Below are 19,002 nucleotides of genomic sequence, written 5' to 3' on the forward strand. Positions count from 1 at the left end.
CCCAAGGGCCTCGGCACGCTGCTGACCGGCAGCACAGGCGACCGACGCCCAAGTGCCACCTTGGTCTTCCCTGTGCCCTGAACACACGTGGCTTAGACCTGCTGTCGGCCTGCGAGGGGCCCGTGGGTCGGGGGCGGGAGAGGAAGGAGACGGCCACGGCCCCACGTGGTGAGGCTGGAAAAGGGGCGTCCGGAGGCGCGTGAGGCAGGCCTGGGGCGGGGGTGCTGGGTTCCACAGGACCCATGGAGGACAGATATGCCCCAAAGGGAAATCAGAGGGAGGAGCAGGCACTCTGGGAGCAGATGAACGGGGAGCGCCAGGCACAGAGAGAAAACGGGGAGGGGGGAGGCGTCGTGAACTACCTTCCGGGGAGAAGGGGTCAGGCCGGGCACCAGGTGGGGTGGGAGGGGCGGGGGGGGGGGGCCCAGAGCCCACACCAGGTCCGCTGTGAGCGCACCTGACACACCTCTTTGCCAAAGTGGCTTCGGAGTCGGGACTGTGACCTGGGAATGTGACTCCCTAGGCCAGCGCCCCAAGAGGCTGGACAGGGTGGTCTGGCAGAGGGGGGCGCGGGGGGCGTTCACCTTCAGGTCCACGGTCACCGGCTGAGACAGGACCTGGTGCTCCTGGACCTCGTACAGGTGGTGGAGCCGCAGCAGGACCCGGCGGAGGTCGGGCTTGGCCTTCCTTGGGAAGCCTGAGGGACGGAGGGAGGGGGGCCCTGAGGACCCGACGTGTGCGGAACTTGACACCCCCCTCCCCTTCACTCCACTTTACGTCCTCCGGCTCCTGGGAGGCGCCGGCACGGCCTCCACGGGCTCAGAGAGGGGCAGTCCCTCGCCCGGCCACACGGCGATGCCCACGCCTGGAGAGGCCCGCTCCTCCCTCCTCCCTCCTCCGTCCCCCGTCGTGGCTGTGGGCCTCCTGGCCCTGTGCTCAGATCTTCCTGTCTCAGGATCATTCGCTCCTTCTCTGCCTGAGGCCACGTAACCCTGAGGCCAGTGCAAAGCCAGCAGAGGTGACCTGTCACTCGAGACGGAAGTGTTTCCTGTCACCGGGACTGAGGCGCACATGGTACATCGTGGCCTCCCCGGCAGGTCCCTGGTCCCACGGTGAGAAGGGCTCGCTGCTGACCCGGGAGACATACAGCCGCGGGGGCGGGGCGGGGGAGGGGGGGCATGCTGTCCGCACAGGGACAGGTGGGCCCTTGGTTACGGCGGCAGGAGGTTTGTAAAATTTCTTCTACGTGGTCCTGGCGCGGTGGTTCGGGATGGGCCTTGAGCCGAGTGAGGCTTCGGGCCCCCTGATGAGGTGGGGAGGGTGAGGAGGGGAGTGAGGATGACAGCCTGCTTCACCGGGGTCACGTGCCCGTGGGAAGGGGGTGCTGCCGGCGGGAGGCCGCCCGCCCAGTGTCTCCTGTGATGGGGGTTGAGGTGCTGGGGTTCCGGGTTAGGCAGCCTCTGGGATGCAGACCTGAGCCCAGGTCTCCCACACACACTTTTTCAGGGACAAGGATGTTGCTTGGCCTGTCGCCACTTCTTAATTCCAGACTTTCCTTTGTCGGGGGCCAGGTCCTGGGTGGGACTGTGGGGCCCCGAGGGTGGCTGAGGCGCAGCCAGCCTGCCTTTGAGCGGCTCAAGTGCAAAGGGGCAGAGGAGGTGCAGCCGGAGCGTTAACAGCAGGACCAGTCACTTCCTAGTAGGTCTCGCCTCCACCGTGAAGCCCTCCCTGATGCCCAGCCCCGGCTTCCGTCTGATCACTGTCATCGCTGCCTGGTGACCTGACTGCTCCCCCCTCTAGACAGGGAGCTCGGCAAGCAGAGACCTCGCCGCACCGGTCACTGCGCTTCCTCCAGGCCCCGACCGGAGACGTTGGGTTCACAATGAATGGAAGTTCCGGACAGTCGGGCTGCCAGGGCTCTCGCAGAGGGTGACGGGAGTCAGTGCCCGCGTCCCCAGGGGGAGTCCCTGGAGGAAGCAGGACCGGAGCGCAGCCCTGGGTCCGGCAGGATGTGGCCAATGGTCTGGAGATGGAGGCGGGCTTAGAGGGGTCCAGGGAGAATCACTGGGCAGGTCCTGGGCTGGGGTCCAGCCCCCTGTCCCTGGGCACTCGCTGCTTCTCTGTGGGCCTCAGCCTCCCAATTGGCAGGTGAAGGGACCAGGTGACCTTGAGCCATGACAACTGTGAGGAGGCCCCTTGCCCGGTGGTGCGATGGGGCCGGGTTGGCAGGGGAGGGAGGCGGGGCTGGCCCCGGACCCTGCCTCACCTTTCTGGAGCTTCTGCAGGTGTTGTGTGTGGTTGGAGCTGTAGGTCCAGCCAGGGATGCTCAGGGTCTGCAGGTGAAGGCTTGGGGGCAGCGTCACAGCCTCTGGCTGCCGGGCCGCAGGGCGCTCTGGGTCGGCCTCTGCACAGTCCACGGACACACGAGGGGCAGGGCTGGGGCCACCCCCTCCTCCTGCATGCGGAGCTCTCCCCGCCCAAGTCCCTCCCAGCACGGCGACCTCCCAGCCTCCCCCCCGGGCAGCCTACACGGCTGGTCCAGAGTCCACCCAGGCTCCCACCCCAGGTCCTCCCCCCCAAATGCCCCTCCTCCCACAGGCCCAGCAGCTCAGATGACGAATCTAAGAGCTGGGCGGACCCTGAATCTCCGGTCCACCCATTGCCAGCTGCAGATGGGGGGACCACGGCCCAGAGGGACACATGGTAAATCCAGATCAGATGACGGGCTCACACAGAGCCCTGTTTTCCAGTCAAGCCTGGGAAGCCAGCTCCCCCCTTGTCTGGTCACCCCAGGTCTCTGCTCTGAAGACCCCTCAGCCCCTCATCTTTCCGGGAAATGCTCCTTTCAACTCTGGGCTGCAGCTGGAGTGCCGTCTCCCTGCTGTACCCCAGGCCACAGTGACTGGTCCAGGCTGGGGTCATGTGATCCCATCGGGCCAATCACAATCTTTCCCTGGGACTTTAGCGTTTGAGACCCAAAGTCCACGTCTCCATTCCTTTGTGGGAGAAGATAGAGGCGGGAGAAGCAGCCTCATGAAGGTTCCAGCTGGGTACGCGTTACACCCCTGGCCTTCCCTCGATTTCTCTCACTTGCAGCCACCAGAGACAGGAGTGAGGCCAGAGGAGGGAGCTGAGCAGCCTCGGAGCTTTCTCAGACATGGCACGCCCCCCATCGTGGGAAAGGCTGCCTCTGCCAGGAAGAACCCTGGCGGCCAGCACGGGGCCTGGAGGGGCAGGCAGCAGCTCCGGGCAGTCCTGGGAGAGATGGCTCCCGAGAAGCCCAGCGCTGCCCGGCCGCCCGCCTGCCGCGGCCCAGCTCCTCCTCCCGCCCTGAGCTTCCCAGCCTCTGCCCACCCAGCTGCTCCATCGGCGCTTTTCCTGTCAAACACGAGAACCCTAAAACATCCCTCAAAGCTGGCCCACAGGTCACACTACCTAACCCCACCGGTCACCGGCCCTCTGGTCAGCCCCGCCCACTGTCTGCCCTGAATCCCCGACCTGTGTGACCGCGTCTCTCCAAGGCACATCCCACGAGGAATCCCTCACGAGAGGACTCGGCCTCACGGCGCCCACAGCCCAGGCCCCGAGGGCACCCACCCTCCCCGGTTCTCGCTGGCCTGACAGGCTCCATCTCGGCACCCCCTTACCAGGCAGCCTTCCCAGCACCACCACGGGCCTGTGCTGCAGGGCCAGCCCACTCTGCGGGCGCAGGCGAGTGGTCAGGGACAGGGGTCCCAGCAGGAGCCAGAACACCGCGCGGACAATGGAGGCGTCTTTCAGGGTGACGTTGAAGACCTGGGACAAGTCCAAGTTGTTCCACAGCCGCCGGTGAAGCAGGACCTGCAGGGGAGAGCTGGGTGGCAGGCCCCCGGCACCGGGGCTGCCGTGGGGGGCAGCGCGGGGCCCCGCCTACCTCCACCTCTCCGTCGCCCTGGCTGGAGACGCCGTGCGCCTGCTCAGAGAGCAGCACCAGCCTGGTCCTGCTGTCCTCGATGTAGGCCGACTGCACCATGGGGTAATAATTCTGTGGGCACAGACATGGCCAGGAGGGCCGTCGGGCAAAGGCAAGGCAGGCCACCTGGTCAGGGACCGCCCTCTGGCCACCCCAGCCAAGCCCAGCTCAGACGCAGCAGCAGCTCGAGGGGCCATGGGAGAGGGACTCATCCGGCTCCCCTGCCTCCTGACCAGTGAGCTGGGGACCTGAACCCACTCAAGCCTCAGTTTCCCCTTCTGTAGATGGGGCGCAAAGACCCACTCTGGACAACTGCTGCAGGGAGGGAGGGACACGGGCCCGCCAGGGCCCTGGGCCGAGGGGTGCTGGCGTAAGGGCCCGTGATCTGAGCAGCAGCCACACGGCCATGCCTCTGGCTCCCGTGGGGCCGAACCCCCCGGGGTGACAGGCTGGACTCGGGGGGCCCTGGCCACAGAGGGTGAGGACCAGCAAACAGAGATGCAGGGAACACACTCAGGCAGGCAGTGCGGGGCGGAGCGGGGCGGAGCGGGGATCCCGTGGAAGGAGAAATAACGAAGGCTCACTGCGGGCTCACGAGGTGCCCAGCACCCCGCTTCCCTGGTTCTCCCCGGGACCCTCCCAGCCCAGGGCGAGGGGAGGGCACGGGCACAGGGAAGATCAGTCACTTGCCCAAGGCCACCAGCTGGGAGCTGAAGGCGCGGGCGCTGGCCCTGGCGTCTGACTGGAGGCCCTGGGGACACGGTCAGCCCTGGACCCTCAGACCAACTCTGCCCAGCGAGCCCTCATCTTACAGGAGGGGAAACTGGGGCCCCCGGGGACTGTCCTCAGCGCGTGGCAGCCCGGTTCAGACCCGGGTTGACCCAGCCTGGGCTCCAGGGGGGGCTCCCGCAGAGGGCCCCGCGCCCAGGCCTCGCCAGCGCACCCGGGAGATGGTGTGGGCCGGGTAGTCCCGGTGGAGCCTGCGCTGCATCTGGAAGGCATTGCTGTCCGAGTGCAGGACCCGCAGGCTCTGCAGGCCGGTGCTGGTCCTCAGGACGGCCTCGCGGTTCACCTCCAGGGGGCCCGCGCGCAGCTCCTGCTCCAGGCGGTGGCAGAGCAGCTCCCGGTCGTAGCCCAGCGGCACGTGCGCCAGGCAGGAGTAGATGGCGTAGGTGTGCTCTTTGGCCTCCAACGTCCTGAAAGACAAGAGCCAGATCGGTATGCAGCCTCCGGGCCTCTGGATGCCCCTTCCTCCTTCCTCCCTCCTCTCCTGCCCTCTCTCTTTTCTTTTCTTTTTTTTCTAATATATTTTATTGATTTCAGAAAGGAAGGGAGAGGGAGAGAGAGAGAAACATCAGTGATGAGAGAGAATCATTGATCGGCTGCCTCCTGCACACCCCCTACTGGGGATCGAGCCCACAACCCAGGCACGTGCCCTTGACCAGAATCGAACCCAGGACCCTTTAGTCCACAGGCTGACACTCTATCCACTGAGCCACACCGGCCAGGGTAGGAGCTTTTCTCCCCCTCCTTCCCGCAGGCGGGCGGGTGGGCAGGATGCCTTCTCAGGGACAGGACGGGAGGCGCCGGTTCCCTGAAGGCGCAGGGCCCGGCCAGGCCCGATGGCTTCTGTCAGGGAAAACACAAGAACTCCTCTTGTGCTAAGTCACTGGCACCACGGGTTCCTGTCCCAGCTCCGCTCGGACACCAGCAAGGTGACAGCACATGCAGACGCAGCCAGAAAGCCTGGCCTGGAGCCGTTCATTCCTGCACCGGACTTCCATCCAGCGGCAACTGCCAAGCAGGAGCTGGTAAAGGTGGGCCCGCAACACCCGCCCGTGTGCACCTACTGTGTGCCGGGCCCAGCCGGAGGCCGCGCACCTGTAGAAGTACTGCCGGATCTCCGTCAGGAGGCGCCCGCGCACCATCTCCACGCTCACCGCCTCCCACGCGGGGTCCGCAGGCCCGTTAGGCAGAAACACGTAGTTGTCAGAGACAGGGAGGTCGTTCTTGTCGCCGTTGACGGTGTACTCCAGGAACTGCTGGGTCACGCGGACCGTCCGGTTACTCTGTCTACAAGAGCAGCCCAAGAGAGCAGGGTTATTGCCACGGGCAGCGTCTCCTGGCATCACCCGCAGGAGCTGGAGCCAGGCTGCTGCCTCTCTCTGCAGGCGCGAAGGGAGCATGAGTCGCCTCTGCACCCACTCTGGGGTGGCTTGGGGACAGTGCCGGGGACAGTGCGGAAGAGGAGGCGTCCACGAGGCCTCTCTGCCCTCCGAAGGGGAGGGAAGAGAAAAGCCTCCTTTTTGTGCATCTGGGCCTTTCCCGTCTGGGCCCAGGCCGCCCCCACACCTGACAGGGACTTGCATGCGGAAAAGATAAAGAACTCTTACAAACGCATAATAATAAAAAGTCAACTCAGCCCGGCCGGCGCGGCTCAGTGGTTGAGCGTCGACCTGTGAACCAGGAGGTCACGGTTGGGTTCCCGGTCAGGGCACAGGCCCGGGTTGTGGGCTCGATCCCCAGTGTGGGGCGTGCCGGAGGCAGCTGATCCATGATTCTCTCTCACCATGGATGTTTCTCTCTCTCTCTCCCTCTCTGAAATCAATAAAAACACATTTTTTAAAAGACAACCCAATTTCAAACCGGACAAAGGATCTGCCCAGACGTTTCATCAGAGAAGATATACAGGTGGCCGCCAGGCCTCGCGAGAGATGCCGGCACCCTGGTCAGCGAGGAGACACAAGTCAGAACCTCCTTGGACGCGACGCCGCGTCACACCCGAGGAGCGCCATCAGCCGAGAGACAGGAGGCGACGAGCACCGGTGAGGCTGGGACCCCACACACTGAGGGGGGCCTGGGAGATGGAGCTGGCACCGTGGGAAACAGCCTGCCGGTTCCTCGAATGTAACGGATGTGCCCTGTGACCTAGTGACCCCGCTCCGAGGAATCCTCCCAGGAAAGGAAACCCACACGCACACAAATCCAGGCACAGGCGTCGCCACAGCAACATGACTCAGAAGAGCCAAAACGTGGGAACTGCCCAGGTGCCCGTCCGCTGTGGACTGGATGAATGAACTGGTGTGGCTAAGTGGTGGAGTACTACTGGGCCATGAAAAAGGCACGCCGTGCGCATCCAGGGTGCACCGTGGATAAAGCTTTGGGAACCTGATGCTGAGTGACAGAAGCCAGTCCCAAAAGGACCCCATGTGGCCTGCTTTCATTTTATGAAATCTCCAAATAGGGCAAATCCAGGGGGACAGAAAAGAGATTAGAGCTGCAGGGAGTAGGAGACAGGGAGCATGAGACGTCTCTTTGGGGTGAGGAACATGCTCTAAAAGTGTGTGTGGTGACGCTTGCACAACTCCGTGAACATCCTAGAAATCATAGATGCATCCAGGTAAGTGGGTGAATGGGATGGTGTGTGAATTACAGCAATTCAGTTCTGATCCACCTCAGGCCTTGCCCAGGCGTTCCCTTCTATGGCACAATGCCCCTCATCTGTGCCAGCAGATCCTCTGGCCCTTCAAGCCTCCGGCCGGGCTCCCGGGATCTCCTCTGAGCACCCCCACTCCAGTTCCAGCAGCTCCTCTCTGAGAATGCGCCAGATGTGCTTTGCGGTGAGCTCACTGGAACTTCAGGGATCCCAGTGAGAAACACCCTTCTCCTCTCCTAAAGCAGCTGACAGGAGACAGGGGCCAGGAGGTGGGCAGTGGGTCCTAGCTTAGGTGTGGGCATCGAGGGCTGGGAGAAAGGAGTGGCGAGCTGGAGCTGGCCCTCGTGGGGGCATTCCGGATGGCATGCAGGACCAAGCAAGGAAGGACCCAAAGCCAGCGGCTGACTCCACCTTTTCCCACCTGACCAGGGAGCTCGGAGCATGCTCGGGGCATTTCTGTGGCTCCCCTCCACCGCCTGCTCTCAGCCCTCCCTCTGGCCACAACTCTCGCGAAGGGTCTCATTTGGAGGGAAGTCCCAGACCTCTGCGCCTGCAGAGCTGCTGACAGCCGCCTGGGGCTGAGCTCCTGGTGACACTCACTCACAGCCACGCTCTCCTTCCCTTTTCTCCCCTCTCCCCCCCCCTTTCCTTCTCCCACACTCCCACTCCTGGTTGGAGATCACTTCAGCACATGGACATGGTGCTCTGCAGAGGGAGCTGGGCTCGAATGAAAGCTGCCTGGGCTGTGGCCTGAGCATGGACAGGGTTGGCCCCAAACCTCCAGGGAGACCTTCCTGGGAGTCAGCTGCCCTCTCTGCTGTGAGAAAGGAGCTCCTGAATGAGTGATTGGATGGATGGAGGGAGGAATGGATGGATGGATGGATGGATGGATGGATGGATGGATGATCAACAGACAGTTTGATGGATATGTGGATGGTTGAGTGCAAAAACAAATGTGTTAGTGGATGGATGGGTGGATGGATGGATGGATGGATGGACAAACAGATGGATAAGTAGATGGATAGATGGATGAATGGATGAATGATTCAATGGATGGATGTGTGGATGGGTAGAGATATGGATGGATGGATGGATGGATGGATGGATGGATGGATGGACAAATAGATGGATAAGTAGATGGATAGATGGATGAATGGATGAATGATTCAATGGATGGATGTGTGGATGGGTAGAGATATGGATGGATGGATGGATGGATGGATGGATGGGACAGGTGTGTGGATAAATGGGCGGGTTATACAGAAGAATGGAGGTGTAATAGGTGAATAGATGGGTGAGTGGGTGGGTAGATGGATAGTTTGGTGGGTGAGTGAATAGATTAATGAATTTTATGTTTCACTAAATTTTAAAAAGGGGGTAAAATGATTATTATATTTATTCCCTGGGGTGGAGGTCCCTCAATATCCCTTTTTCCTCAGGATCAACAGCTCTGGAATGAAAAACTTTAAGAAAGTCTTTTTTGCACTGGCCAAAACTCACCCTCCTAGAAATAAAGATGGCAAAATGCTGAAAGACCTCCGCCACCATCAAGCCCTTCCCCCAGTCAGGAGAGGAAATAAAGTCCCCAGTGGGGGAGTGACAGCTCGGGCCTCAGGGAATGCCTCCACCTCAGAGCCAGCAGTGGCTGCACCTCACCTCTCCCAGATGCTGTGCATCAGGTTGGTGTCCGGGTCGAGGAAGACAGTGTAGCAGTCGTTCTTCACGGACACCAGTTTCTTGCCCCAGGGCCTGGTGCTCAGTCTTCTTGGCTTGCGGTCAAGCTTGGAGGTGAAGGCCATGGTGGCGGTTGCTGCCTGTTGGCCCTCCGGGGCCTGCTCAGTGGGCCTGACGCTATAGTACCGGTAGCTGAGGCCCGGGATCGTGGTCAGCACATACAAGTCATATTTATGTGGGATCTCCTTCGATCTCTGGACCTGCAGGGCCAAATGTTCAACATAAAAGAGATTCGGGGTTGGGCGACTAGTCTCCGCAGTCACCCTCAGCATGCCCCCCCCCCTCCTGTGCAGGGCGCTCCCTACCCAGGAGGCAGGGCGTCTTTCCATCATCAAACTGAGCTGAGTTCCCCTCCTTGCATCCTCCCTGCTCAGCAGGCTCCAGCCCTGGCCTCGTCTCCCTCCCCTGCCTCCCTCCCTCTTGGCACCAGCACCACCAACTGCCCTGCCTTCCCCACTCCTGCTGCTTCCTGCCCCTGAGCCATTCCCCATGCCGTTCCCTCTGCCGGAGACCGCCTCCCGGGAGGGAGCGACCTTCTCCCTCCATCCTCCAATTTCCCACAGAGGGACACTTTTGGGGGGGGACCCTTTTCCGTCCCCCTTCTCTGGTTTGGGGAGGGGGCTTGGAGGAGACACGGGGCCCATTTGGCCATGCCCCTCGCTCTTAGGGCAAGTGGAAGCCTTTTGGGGAGGCCCGTCAGCACACCCCGGAAGGCCCCACACAGCCTCCCACCAGCCTTTGGTGAGACGCTGCAGGCGTCTGTCCCCCGCAGTCTCCCTGGTGACTTTCCTTGCCACCGTCTGCACTTTCTCCTTTGGTTTACTGCCTGTCCCCCTGGCTAGAAGGCAGGGACTTTGGCTGGGATAGTACCCAAGTGCCTAGACCAGCGCGGGCACGTGGCCGGGGCTCCAGAACAGCCGGTCAGTGATTTACTCTGCGCGGTGCTGCACTTGGTGGGAAGGGGGCCATGCTGGGTCTGCACAGACCAACCCCTCCTCCAGGCCTCCTACTCAGAGGAGCTCCCCTGCCTCCGGTCTCAGCGGGGGCACCGCGCCACGCCTTCCCTGGCCCTTCAGCATCCGCTCCCCTCCCCACAGTGACGTGTCCAGAGACCCAGAACTCAGCCCAGAGCCAGGCCCAGAACAGGCACGGGGGAGTGTCTGCTGAATGACCGACGGGTGGCACCTCCAGGGAAGGGCCCGCAGGATGGCAGGAGGGGTGCCCGGGGCACCAGGTCCGGCTCCAGGCAGGCGAGGAGAGGAGATTGGACCACACACTCAGAGTGGGGGGCCCCTCGGTGTCTGGGTGCTGGGCCGAGAGGCAGCCCTGATATCAGCACCTCCATAAACCACCCCCTTAAGGAACAGGGAGGCCTTTCCCTCGCAAAGTGGGCATTTACATTAGAAAAGACACACGCTCAGGGCGGGGCGAGCGGCCCCCGCAGCGCAGGCCACGCCGAGGCCCTCCAGGGAGGGACTGTCCCCGGGACCTGTGGCCACGTCAGCTGCCCCAGCCCGGTGTCAGTCCCCTGGGTAGATCCCTCGGACCCGCAGTGGACACGCCCACATGGATGTCCTCAGGGAGGCGGGGCTGTCGGTGCCCCTGCGAGCGCCTGGCCCGGGCAGGGGTCAGCCACAGCAAGTGCGTCCACAGCAGCAATCGCGCCCCTACCTGGGCCTTGACCGGGCGGCCTGACTCGTCCGTGACCGTGACGTGGGGGAAGCTCACGGTCAGGTTGATCACAGTGGTGACCGTCCAGGCCAGGGGGTTGTAGACCGCGGCAGAGTGTCCCCTGGGCTCTGAGCCTGCAAGGAGGGTGGGCTTTCCTTGCTGTTCTCAGGCGACACCGTGGGGGGCCCCTCGGTGCAGGAGAAACAGGCAGGTGAGAGCGGGCCCTGCAGGGCTCCCGGGAGAGGACAGGGACGGGTGTGCTCCCTGCAGGGCTCCCGGGAGAGGACAGGGACGGGTGTGCTCCCTGCAGGGCTCCCGGGAGAGGACAGGGACGGGTGTGCTCCCTGCAGGGCTCCCGGGAGAGGACAGGGACGGGTGTGCTCCCTGCAGGGCTCCCGGGAGAGGACAGGGATGGGTGTGCTCCCTGCAGGGCTCCCGGGAGAGGACAGGGACGGGGTGTGCTCCCTGCAGGGCTCCCGGGAGAGGACAGGGACGGGGTGTGCTCCCTGCAGGGCGCTCCACACCGCTTGGCGCCGTGTCCCTGTCCCCAGTGCCTCTGGACAGCGGAGGCTCCGTGTGCTCCCGGCTCACCTGCCCGGTCAGCCCACCCTGCGGATGAGGACACGGAGGCCAGAGAAAGGGTCGCCGCCCCCGGCAGCCCAGCTCCTGAGGCCGCGCCCCGAGGCTCTGAGTGCCCGGCACGGAGAGTGACCGGAGAATTCTCTGGAGCCTGGAAGGTCAAGTCCAGCTGCCCAGCCCAGCATGCGAGACCCCTGGGTGTGCACCCGAGTCCCTTTCTGTCCCTTCGTGTGCCCCGCGTGCAGCCAGCTCTGACCACGCCTGTGAGCCCACGCACAGCACACACTGTCCAGCGCCTGCCCCCGCTCGGCCACTCCCTTGGGCTGCGGTGCCCCTCGGTCGTCTCCGCTGACCCCTTGCTGCACCACTGCCCGTGCCAGCGCGTGGGCAGGGACTGCCCTGCCAGGCAGTGTGGTCACTGCCCTGTCCTACTCTTTCCATGACTGTCTGTCTCTCCCACCAAGCCCAGGCCTGTAGGAGGGCACTGTGTGCTGCTCCCGGCCCCAGGGCCACCCAGAGTCTGAAGGTGGGATGGGGTCCCACACAGACACGGGGGGCGGGGAGCAGGCCAGGTGAGCAGTGACATGGAGGGGAGAAGGGCCCGGTGCGGAGAGCAGGCTGAGGGTGGGGCCTGTGGGTTTGAAGCCCCTCAGACCCGTCAGTTGGGTGTGATCGTCACTGCGAACTCGTGACACCCTCGCAGTCAAGGCCTGGGCCCACCGGCTGCACTGGGTGCCTGTGCCCACGCTGACGCTCGGCCGGGGCGGGGGCCAGGCCGCGCCAGGTTCCCGGGGTCACCTAGGCCTGCACAGCACAGGGCAGCGGCAGGCCTGGGGTGCAGCCCTTTCCCGCCTGCGTGGCCCGGGGAGTCCGCAGTGCCATCTCCCCATGTCCTCGCTAGAACAGCAGGCAGGAGCAGTCCTCGAAGGCAGGGTGGGAGGCGGGGCAGGAGCCAGCCTGGGGAGGGGCCCAGCCGATGCTCAGCCCTCAGCCCTCAGCCCTCCCTTGTGCAGGGAGAGGGAACGGGCTCGGAGCAGTGAGGCACCTGCCCAAGGTCAGGCGAGGTCAGGGCACACGAGGTCAGGTGTTCAGGCCCCGCCCCCGGCCCCCAGGCTCTCTTCTCAGAAGGGACCAGAGCGTCCGCACCCCCAGCCCGCACCCCACCCTGCGGGCCTCGCGTACCTGGGGAGCCTCGGGGCGGGTCCAGCACGATGGCGGCCATCAGCCGGCGCACGGCCTGCATCCCTGCTCTCAGGTGCTGCGCGAACATGTCCCCCACCTTGACGGCCTCCGTCCCGGTGATGCCATCGTGGTGCTGCACCTGCCGCCCCTCCAGAGAGGGGAGAATGGGTCCGGCCTGCCCGCCGAGAGCTGGCGGGGCCCCGCGCCTGCTAGGCCCTGGCTGCCCTTCCACTCAGCAGGTGTGGGCGCAGGTGGGTCCCTCGCCCTTTACGGAAGGGCACCGCCGCGCAGGGAGGGGAGCGGCTGGCGCGTGCCTTCCTGACCTTGCGGAGCCAGCTGACTTTGGGGAGGGCCGTCACTCCCGCTGGGCGCCCCGGGACACGCTGGGCTCAGTCCGTCCCTGGGCCGCGGCCACCGGGCCAAGCGGGTCCTGCACATTATGGCACTCGATTGCCCCCACCCACCGGGTGGGTGTGTGTTCTCATGGCACAGGGCGAGGTTGGGGCTCAGAGCATCCCATGCCCGAGGCCACACAGCAGAGCAGGGCCTGCATCCAGCGCCCCCCGTCCAGGCCGGTCACCAGGGGCCCTCGATGATCTCATCTGCGACGTCACCTCGGAGACGGCCCAGCGGAGCTTCTGGAGCTGCTTCAGGGCCCAGCGGGGGTCCAGGCGGCGCCGGGGGCTGGGCCACATGCAGCGCGTGAACATGGACTCCCCGGCGTACAGCAGCGCGCTGGCCCGCCTCGCCAGCCCCTTGAGCGGGCCGCGGGAGGCATAGAAGCCGGTCCACACCTGCGACTCCTCTGAGAGACAAGGGCCAGCAGGGGTGTGAGCCCCCCACCCCCCCGCCAAGAGCTGGGGCCAGAGGGGCGGGGTCACCCGCTCCCCCCGGAAGGCCTGGGGGCTCCTGCCCCAGCCAGGCCAGGGACTGCCCCGGAGCCCTGGAGGGGCTGGGCAGGTGGGAGGAGGATGCCTGGGTGGGCTGGGGGCAGGGAAGCCCAGGGAGGGTCAGAAGGGCCTGCCTCAGCCTTGAACCAGGGGCCTGGGGGGCCTGGGGGAGGGGAGGAAGGGGAGGGGAGTGGGCAGGACCCGCTGAGAGGTCTGAGCACCGCAGCCTCTGAATGTGATTCTGGGACAATGGGAGACCCAGGACAGGCCTGCCTCAGCACGTCCCTCTGGTGGCCCAGGGAGGGTGGGTGGGAGGGTGGATGGGTGGATGAGAGGGGGGAGGGTTGGTGGGTGAGAGGAGGGAGGGTGGATGAGAGGAGGGAGGGTGGGTGGGTGAGAGGAGGGAGGGTGGGTGGGTGGGAGGAGGGAGGGTGGGTGGGTGGGAGGAGGGAGGGTGGGTGGGAGGAGGGAGGGTGGGTGGGTGGGAGGAGGGAGGGTGGGTGGGTGGGAGGAGGGTGGGTGGGTGAGAGGAGGGAGGGTGGGTGGGTGGGAGGAGGGAGGGTGGGTGGGTGGGAGGAAGGAGGGTGGGTGGGAGGAGGGTGGTGGGTGGGAGGAGGGAGGAAGGGAGTAGGGTGGGTGGGTGGGTGGGAGGAGGGAGGGTGGGAGGAGGGAGGGAGGGTGGGAGGGAGGAGGACCAGGAATGGCGCCATCGTTATTCATCGCTACATCTGCGGGCCCTTGCCGTGTGCGGGACCCAGGATCCGAGTTTCCTTGTTTCGCTTCATCTGTACAACTCGATAGACGAGGCGCCATTACTGTCCCGGTTTCGCCGCGGCACCGCCAGTCCGTGAGGGGCCCGCAGCCACAGAGCAGGCTCAGGCCGCGGCCGCCGGGACACAGGCGTGAAGCACCCGCCCCGAGCAGGACCGTGCGAGCGGAAGGGAAACCCCTGGCCCAGCCTCCGTGTCAGGAAGGCTTCCGGGAGGAGGGCCACCGGCACAGACAGTGGAACTTGTGCCGGGAGGAGACGGGAGGGGCCGCCCGCGGGAGCCTGCTGTGTGCGGCGCCGGGTCGGCCACGGGGTCCAGGAGGGGGGCCGGGCCAGGCCCCAGACTGGAAGAGCAGATGTTGAGGGGGCCCACCCTGGCACCAAGCTGCCACCCCCAGGCGGGTACCTGAGGAGTAGGGCAGGAAGTCCTGGTGGCCACGGACGTGCCAGGTGGCGTTGCGGGCGTGCACGGCGCGGAAGTAGGCGCTCAGCGTGGCGTACTCCACCGTGATGCCCAGCTTCGAGGCCTGGGTGTTGAGGAAGCTCAGCAGGAGGTCCATGTTGGCAAACTGCACGCCCGCGTTGAAGAACTTCCTGTCGCACCCCTGCGGCAGGACACGGCACGGCCCGTCCTGAGGGCAGAGCGCAGCCCAGCAGAACGGCCGGGGCCTTCCCTGGGCACCTGCTGCTGTCCACGGGGCCGTCCACGTCCCCAGACCAGCTCCCCGCTACATTCCTGGACGTTTCCTTCTCTCTTTTTCTTTCTTTTCTCTAAATCACGTTGTACATCCCCTAGACTTGTTTATCTTTTATCTTATAAGAAGTTTGTTCCTGCCCTAGCCGGTTTGGCTCAGTGGATAGAGCGTCAGCCTGTGGACTGAAGGGTCCCAGGTTAGAATCCAGTCAAGGGCATATGCCCGGGTTGCAGGCTTGATCCCCAGTGTGGGGTGTGCAGGAGGCAGCTGGTCAATGATTCTCTCTCATCATTGATGTTTCTATCTCTCTCTCCCTCTCCCTTCCTCTCTGAAATCAATAAAAATATATTTTTTAAGTTTTTTCCTTTGACTATCTTCACCCATTCCCTCACCCCACCCCCCACCTCTGACAACCACAAATTCGATCTCTCTTTTTCTACGCATTTTGTGTTTTTAAATTTTACCTATCCTGTAAGTGAAATCATACAGTATTTTGTCTTCCTCTGACTTATTTCACTCCCTGGCATTTCTAAAAGCCATTTAGTATTACTACTCATCAGAGCCATCCATTCTAGTGCTGTGGGAATTGTGAATAACAATGAACTAGCCACAACTCACATTTATGGCCCTTCACTTCACCTTCAAAACAGCAAAGTCAAAATTGTTAGAAACATACTACCTACCAAGACTGAATCTGAAAAAGCAGAGCGTGTAAACAGACATTACTAGTAAGGAGATTGAATCGGTAATGAAAAAGCTCCAAACAAACAAAAACCCAGGGCCAGATGAGTTCATTGGTTAAGGCTATTAAAAGAAGAATTAATACCAATCCCCCTAAAATCTTCCCCCAAAAAATAGAAGAGGAGAGAACATCTCCACACTCATTTCCGAGGACAGCGTTACCCTGGTCCCACAGTGAGACAGCGACACCACAAGTAAAGAAAAGTACAGGTGGCCGTCCCCGATGAACAGAGATGCAAAATTCTCAACAAAATGTTAGCAAACTGAGTTCAGCGATACATTAAAACTACCACACCATGGGCTCAAGCGGGAAGACAACAATCCCATTTTAAAACGGGCAAAGGATTTGAGTCGATATCTCTCCAAAGAGGACAGACAGATGGCAAAGGGGCTCAGCATCCCTAACCATCAGCGAAATACAAATCAAAAACCACATTGCCCTGGCCAGTGTGGCCCAGTGGATAGAGTGTTGGCCTGCAACCTGAAGGGTCCCGGGTTCGATTCCGGTCAAGGGCACATAGTTTGGTTGCAGGTTCCTCCCCGGCCCGGGCCCTGGTCGGGGCTTGTGAAGGAGGCAACCAATCGATGCGTTTCTTCCACATTGATATCTCTCTCTGTCTTTTCCTCTCTCTTCTACTCTCTCTAAAAAACCAATGGAAAAATATCCTCGGGTGAAGATTAAAAATAATAATAAACAAATCAAAAACCACAGGAAGATATCACCTCACGCCTGTTGGAATGGTTACCATCAAAAAGACAAGAGAGAAGTGCTGGGAGGAGGTGGAGAAAAGGGAACGCTTGTGTACTGTTGGTGCGACTGCAAGCTGGTGCGACCACTATGGAAAACAGTATGGAGATTCCTCAAAAAATTTAAAATAGAACTCCCATCTGAACCGCAAGTCCCCTTCTGGGTGTTTAGTCAAAGAAAACAAAACATTAATTCTAAAAGTTATATGCACCCATACTCATAGCAGCATTATTTACAATAGCCAAAACATGAAAGCAACCTGAAGTGTCCATCCATAGATGAATGGATAAACAATGTGGCCACACACACACACACACACACACACACACACCATTCGATTCCTGGTGTCACACACACACACACACACACACACACACACCATTCGATTCCTGGTGTCACACACACACACACACACACACACACACACCATTCGATTCCTGGTCACACACACACATACGATTCGATTCCTGGTCACACAAACACATACCATTCGATTCCTGGTCACACACACACACACACACACACACACACCATTCGATTCCTGGTCACACAAACACACACACACCATTCGATTCCTGGTCACACACACACACACACACACACACACACACACACACACACCATTCGATTCCTGGTCACACACACACACACACACACACACCATTCGATTGCTGGTCACACACACACACACACACACACTCACACCATTCGATTCCTGGTCACACACACACACTCACACCATTCGATTCCTGGTCTCACACACACACACACACACACACACACACCATTCGATTCCTGGTCACACACACACACACACACACACACACACCATTCGATTCCTGGTCACACACACACACACACACACACACACACACTCACACCATTCGATTCCTGGTCTCACACACACACACACACACACACACACACACCATTCGATTCCTGGTCACACACACACACACACACACACACACACCATTCGATTCCTGGTCTCACACACACACACACACACACACACACACACACCATTCGATTCCTGGTCACACACACACACTCACACCATTCGATTCCTGGTCTCACACACACACACACACACACACACACACCATTCGATTCCTGGTCTCACACACACACACACACACACACACACCATTCGATTCCTGGTCACACACACACACACACACACACACACACACACTCACACCATTCGATTCCTGGTCTCACACACACACACACACACACACACACACACCATTCGATTCCTGGTCACACACACACACACACACACACACACCATTCGATTCCTGGTCTCACACACACACACACACACACACACACACCATTCGATTCCTGGTCACACACACACACACACACACCATTTGATTCCTGGTCAAGGGCACCTGCCCAGGTTGCAGGCTTGATCCCCAGTAGGGGGCGTGCAGGAGGCAGCTAGTCAATGATTCTCTCTCATCATTGATGTTTCGCTCTCTCTCCCTTCCTCTCTGAAATCAATAAAAATAAAAATAAACAAGAACAAAGGGAGGTCACAGGGTGATGCTGTTGGGGTCCTGTGGCCTGGACAGCAGATACTTTAGGCAGGTGTTTCTGTGCTCCTGCAAGCATCACATTCTATTTTGAACTGTTGAGAAAGCAAACATTTCATTATTGTGTTTCTTTATTGCCTACATGTAGTTTAACTTATGCCTCAAGCCTCATCTAAAGTTTTATATATATATATATATATATATATATATATATATATATATATTAGATCAAATATGTCGTTCAATGGCCTGTTGACATCATGTATGGAGTTTTATAGTTTTCAAAAATTATTTTTTTCAAAAACTACTTTCAATGCCTGCACCTGTAGAGAAAGGTAATCACAAATAAAAAGAACAAACCGACAAAAATGGCACTAAAAGAAAACAAGAGAGGCCGTCACAGTGAAAACGTTGGCGAGAGCTGGTGGGAGCCTGAGGCGGGCGCGGGCCAGGGCTGTGCTTCAGGGGAGAGGCTGGTGAGTTCAGGGTGTGGAAGGAGCTGGTGGGGGTGAGGCCCAGGGTGGGCAGATGGCAGCCGGCCCGGCGCCTGGGTGGAGACCGGCCCGGTTTGAGTGGCTGTGAGGCAGACACCAGGGCCTGGGAGCAGCTTACCCAGGGCCAGAGGATGTGCGGGGTCCGATACCCACGGGCCCGCGACTTCACGTCCAACACAAACCTCTCCACGTACATTTCGATGTTGCGCACAGTGACGGGGTCATTCAGGTTGCTGTGTTCCTCACCCTGGAATTGTGTGAGCAACGGGGCCTCACCTTCCCAGGAATACCCTACCCTGCGGGAGAGAGAGAGGTTAGGGGGCTCCACCCCAAGAAGGGAAGCAGCCTGGGGTCCCCGGGGCCTGGCAGGGCTCAGGCAGCCCATGGGGCAGCTCAGGACCTGCAGACCCTCCTCGGTGACCCCGCCTCCCACCAGCGCCACGGGCCGGCCAGGGGTGGGCAGGCAGGAGCTGTGCGGACAGAGGGGGCTCCAGTCCAGGCCGCCCCTCCCTGGCCCGCGTCATCAGCTTCCCATGGAGCCTACAGCCACTGCGTCCCCTCCTCCACAGG

General features: G+C 61.2%; 1 protein-coding gene across 1 annotated transcript in view; it reads right to left on the reverse strand.

Annotated features, from left to right (window-relative positions):
* The window catches only part of MAN2B2 (mannosidase alpha class 2B member 2), a 31,157-nt gene that overhangs the window by 1,998 nt on the left and 10,157 nt on the right, over positions 1-19,002 (reverse strand). The window contains exons 6-18 of the mRNA XM_081082369.1: positions 18,833-18,902; positions 18,551-18,679; positions 14,620-14,818; positions 13,169-13,359; positions 12,555-12,693; positions 10,794-10,927; positions 9,045-9,322; positions 5,834-6,025; positions 4,896-5,148; positions 3,914-4,024; positions 3,648-3,840; positions 2,267-2,404; positions 585-697 (exon numbers count right to left, since the gene is read on the reverse strand). Coding sequence (XP_080938495.1) covers positions 585-697; positions 2,267-2,404; positions 3,648-3,840; positions 3,914-4,024; positions 4,896-5,148; positions 5,834-6,025; positions 9,045-9,322; positions 10,794-10,927; positions 12,555-12,693; positions 13,169-13,359; positions 14,620-14,818; positions 18,551-18,679; positions 18,833-18,902 — 2,140 coding nt within the window. The remainder of the gene's footprint in view (positions 1-584; positions 698-2,266; positions 2,405-3,647; positions 3,841-3,913; positions 4,025-4,895; positions 5,149-5,833; positions 6,026-9,044; positions 9,323-10,793; positions 10,928-12,554; positions 12,694-13,168; positions 13,360-14,619; positions 14,819-18,550; positions 18,680-18,832; positions 18,903-19,002) is intronic.

The sequence above is a fragment of the Myotis nattereri genome (assembly GCF_964212035.1).
Source record: "Myotis nattereri genome assembly, chromosome: 1".
In the NCBI taxonomy this organism is placed as follows: domain Eukaryota; kingdom Metazoa; phylum Chordata; class Mammalia; order Chiroptera; family Vespertilionidae; genus Myotis; species Myotis nattereri.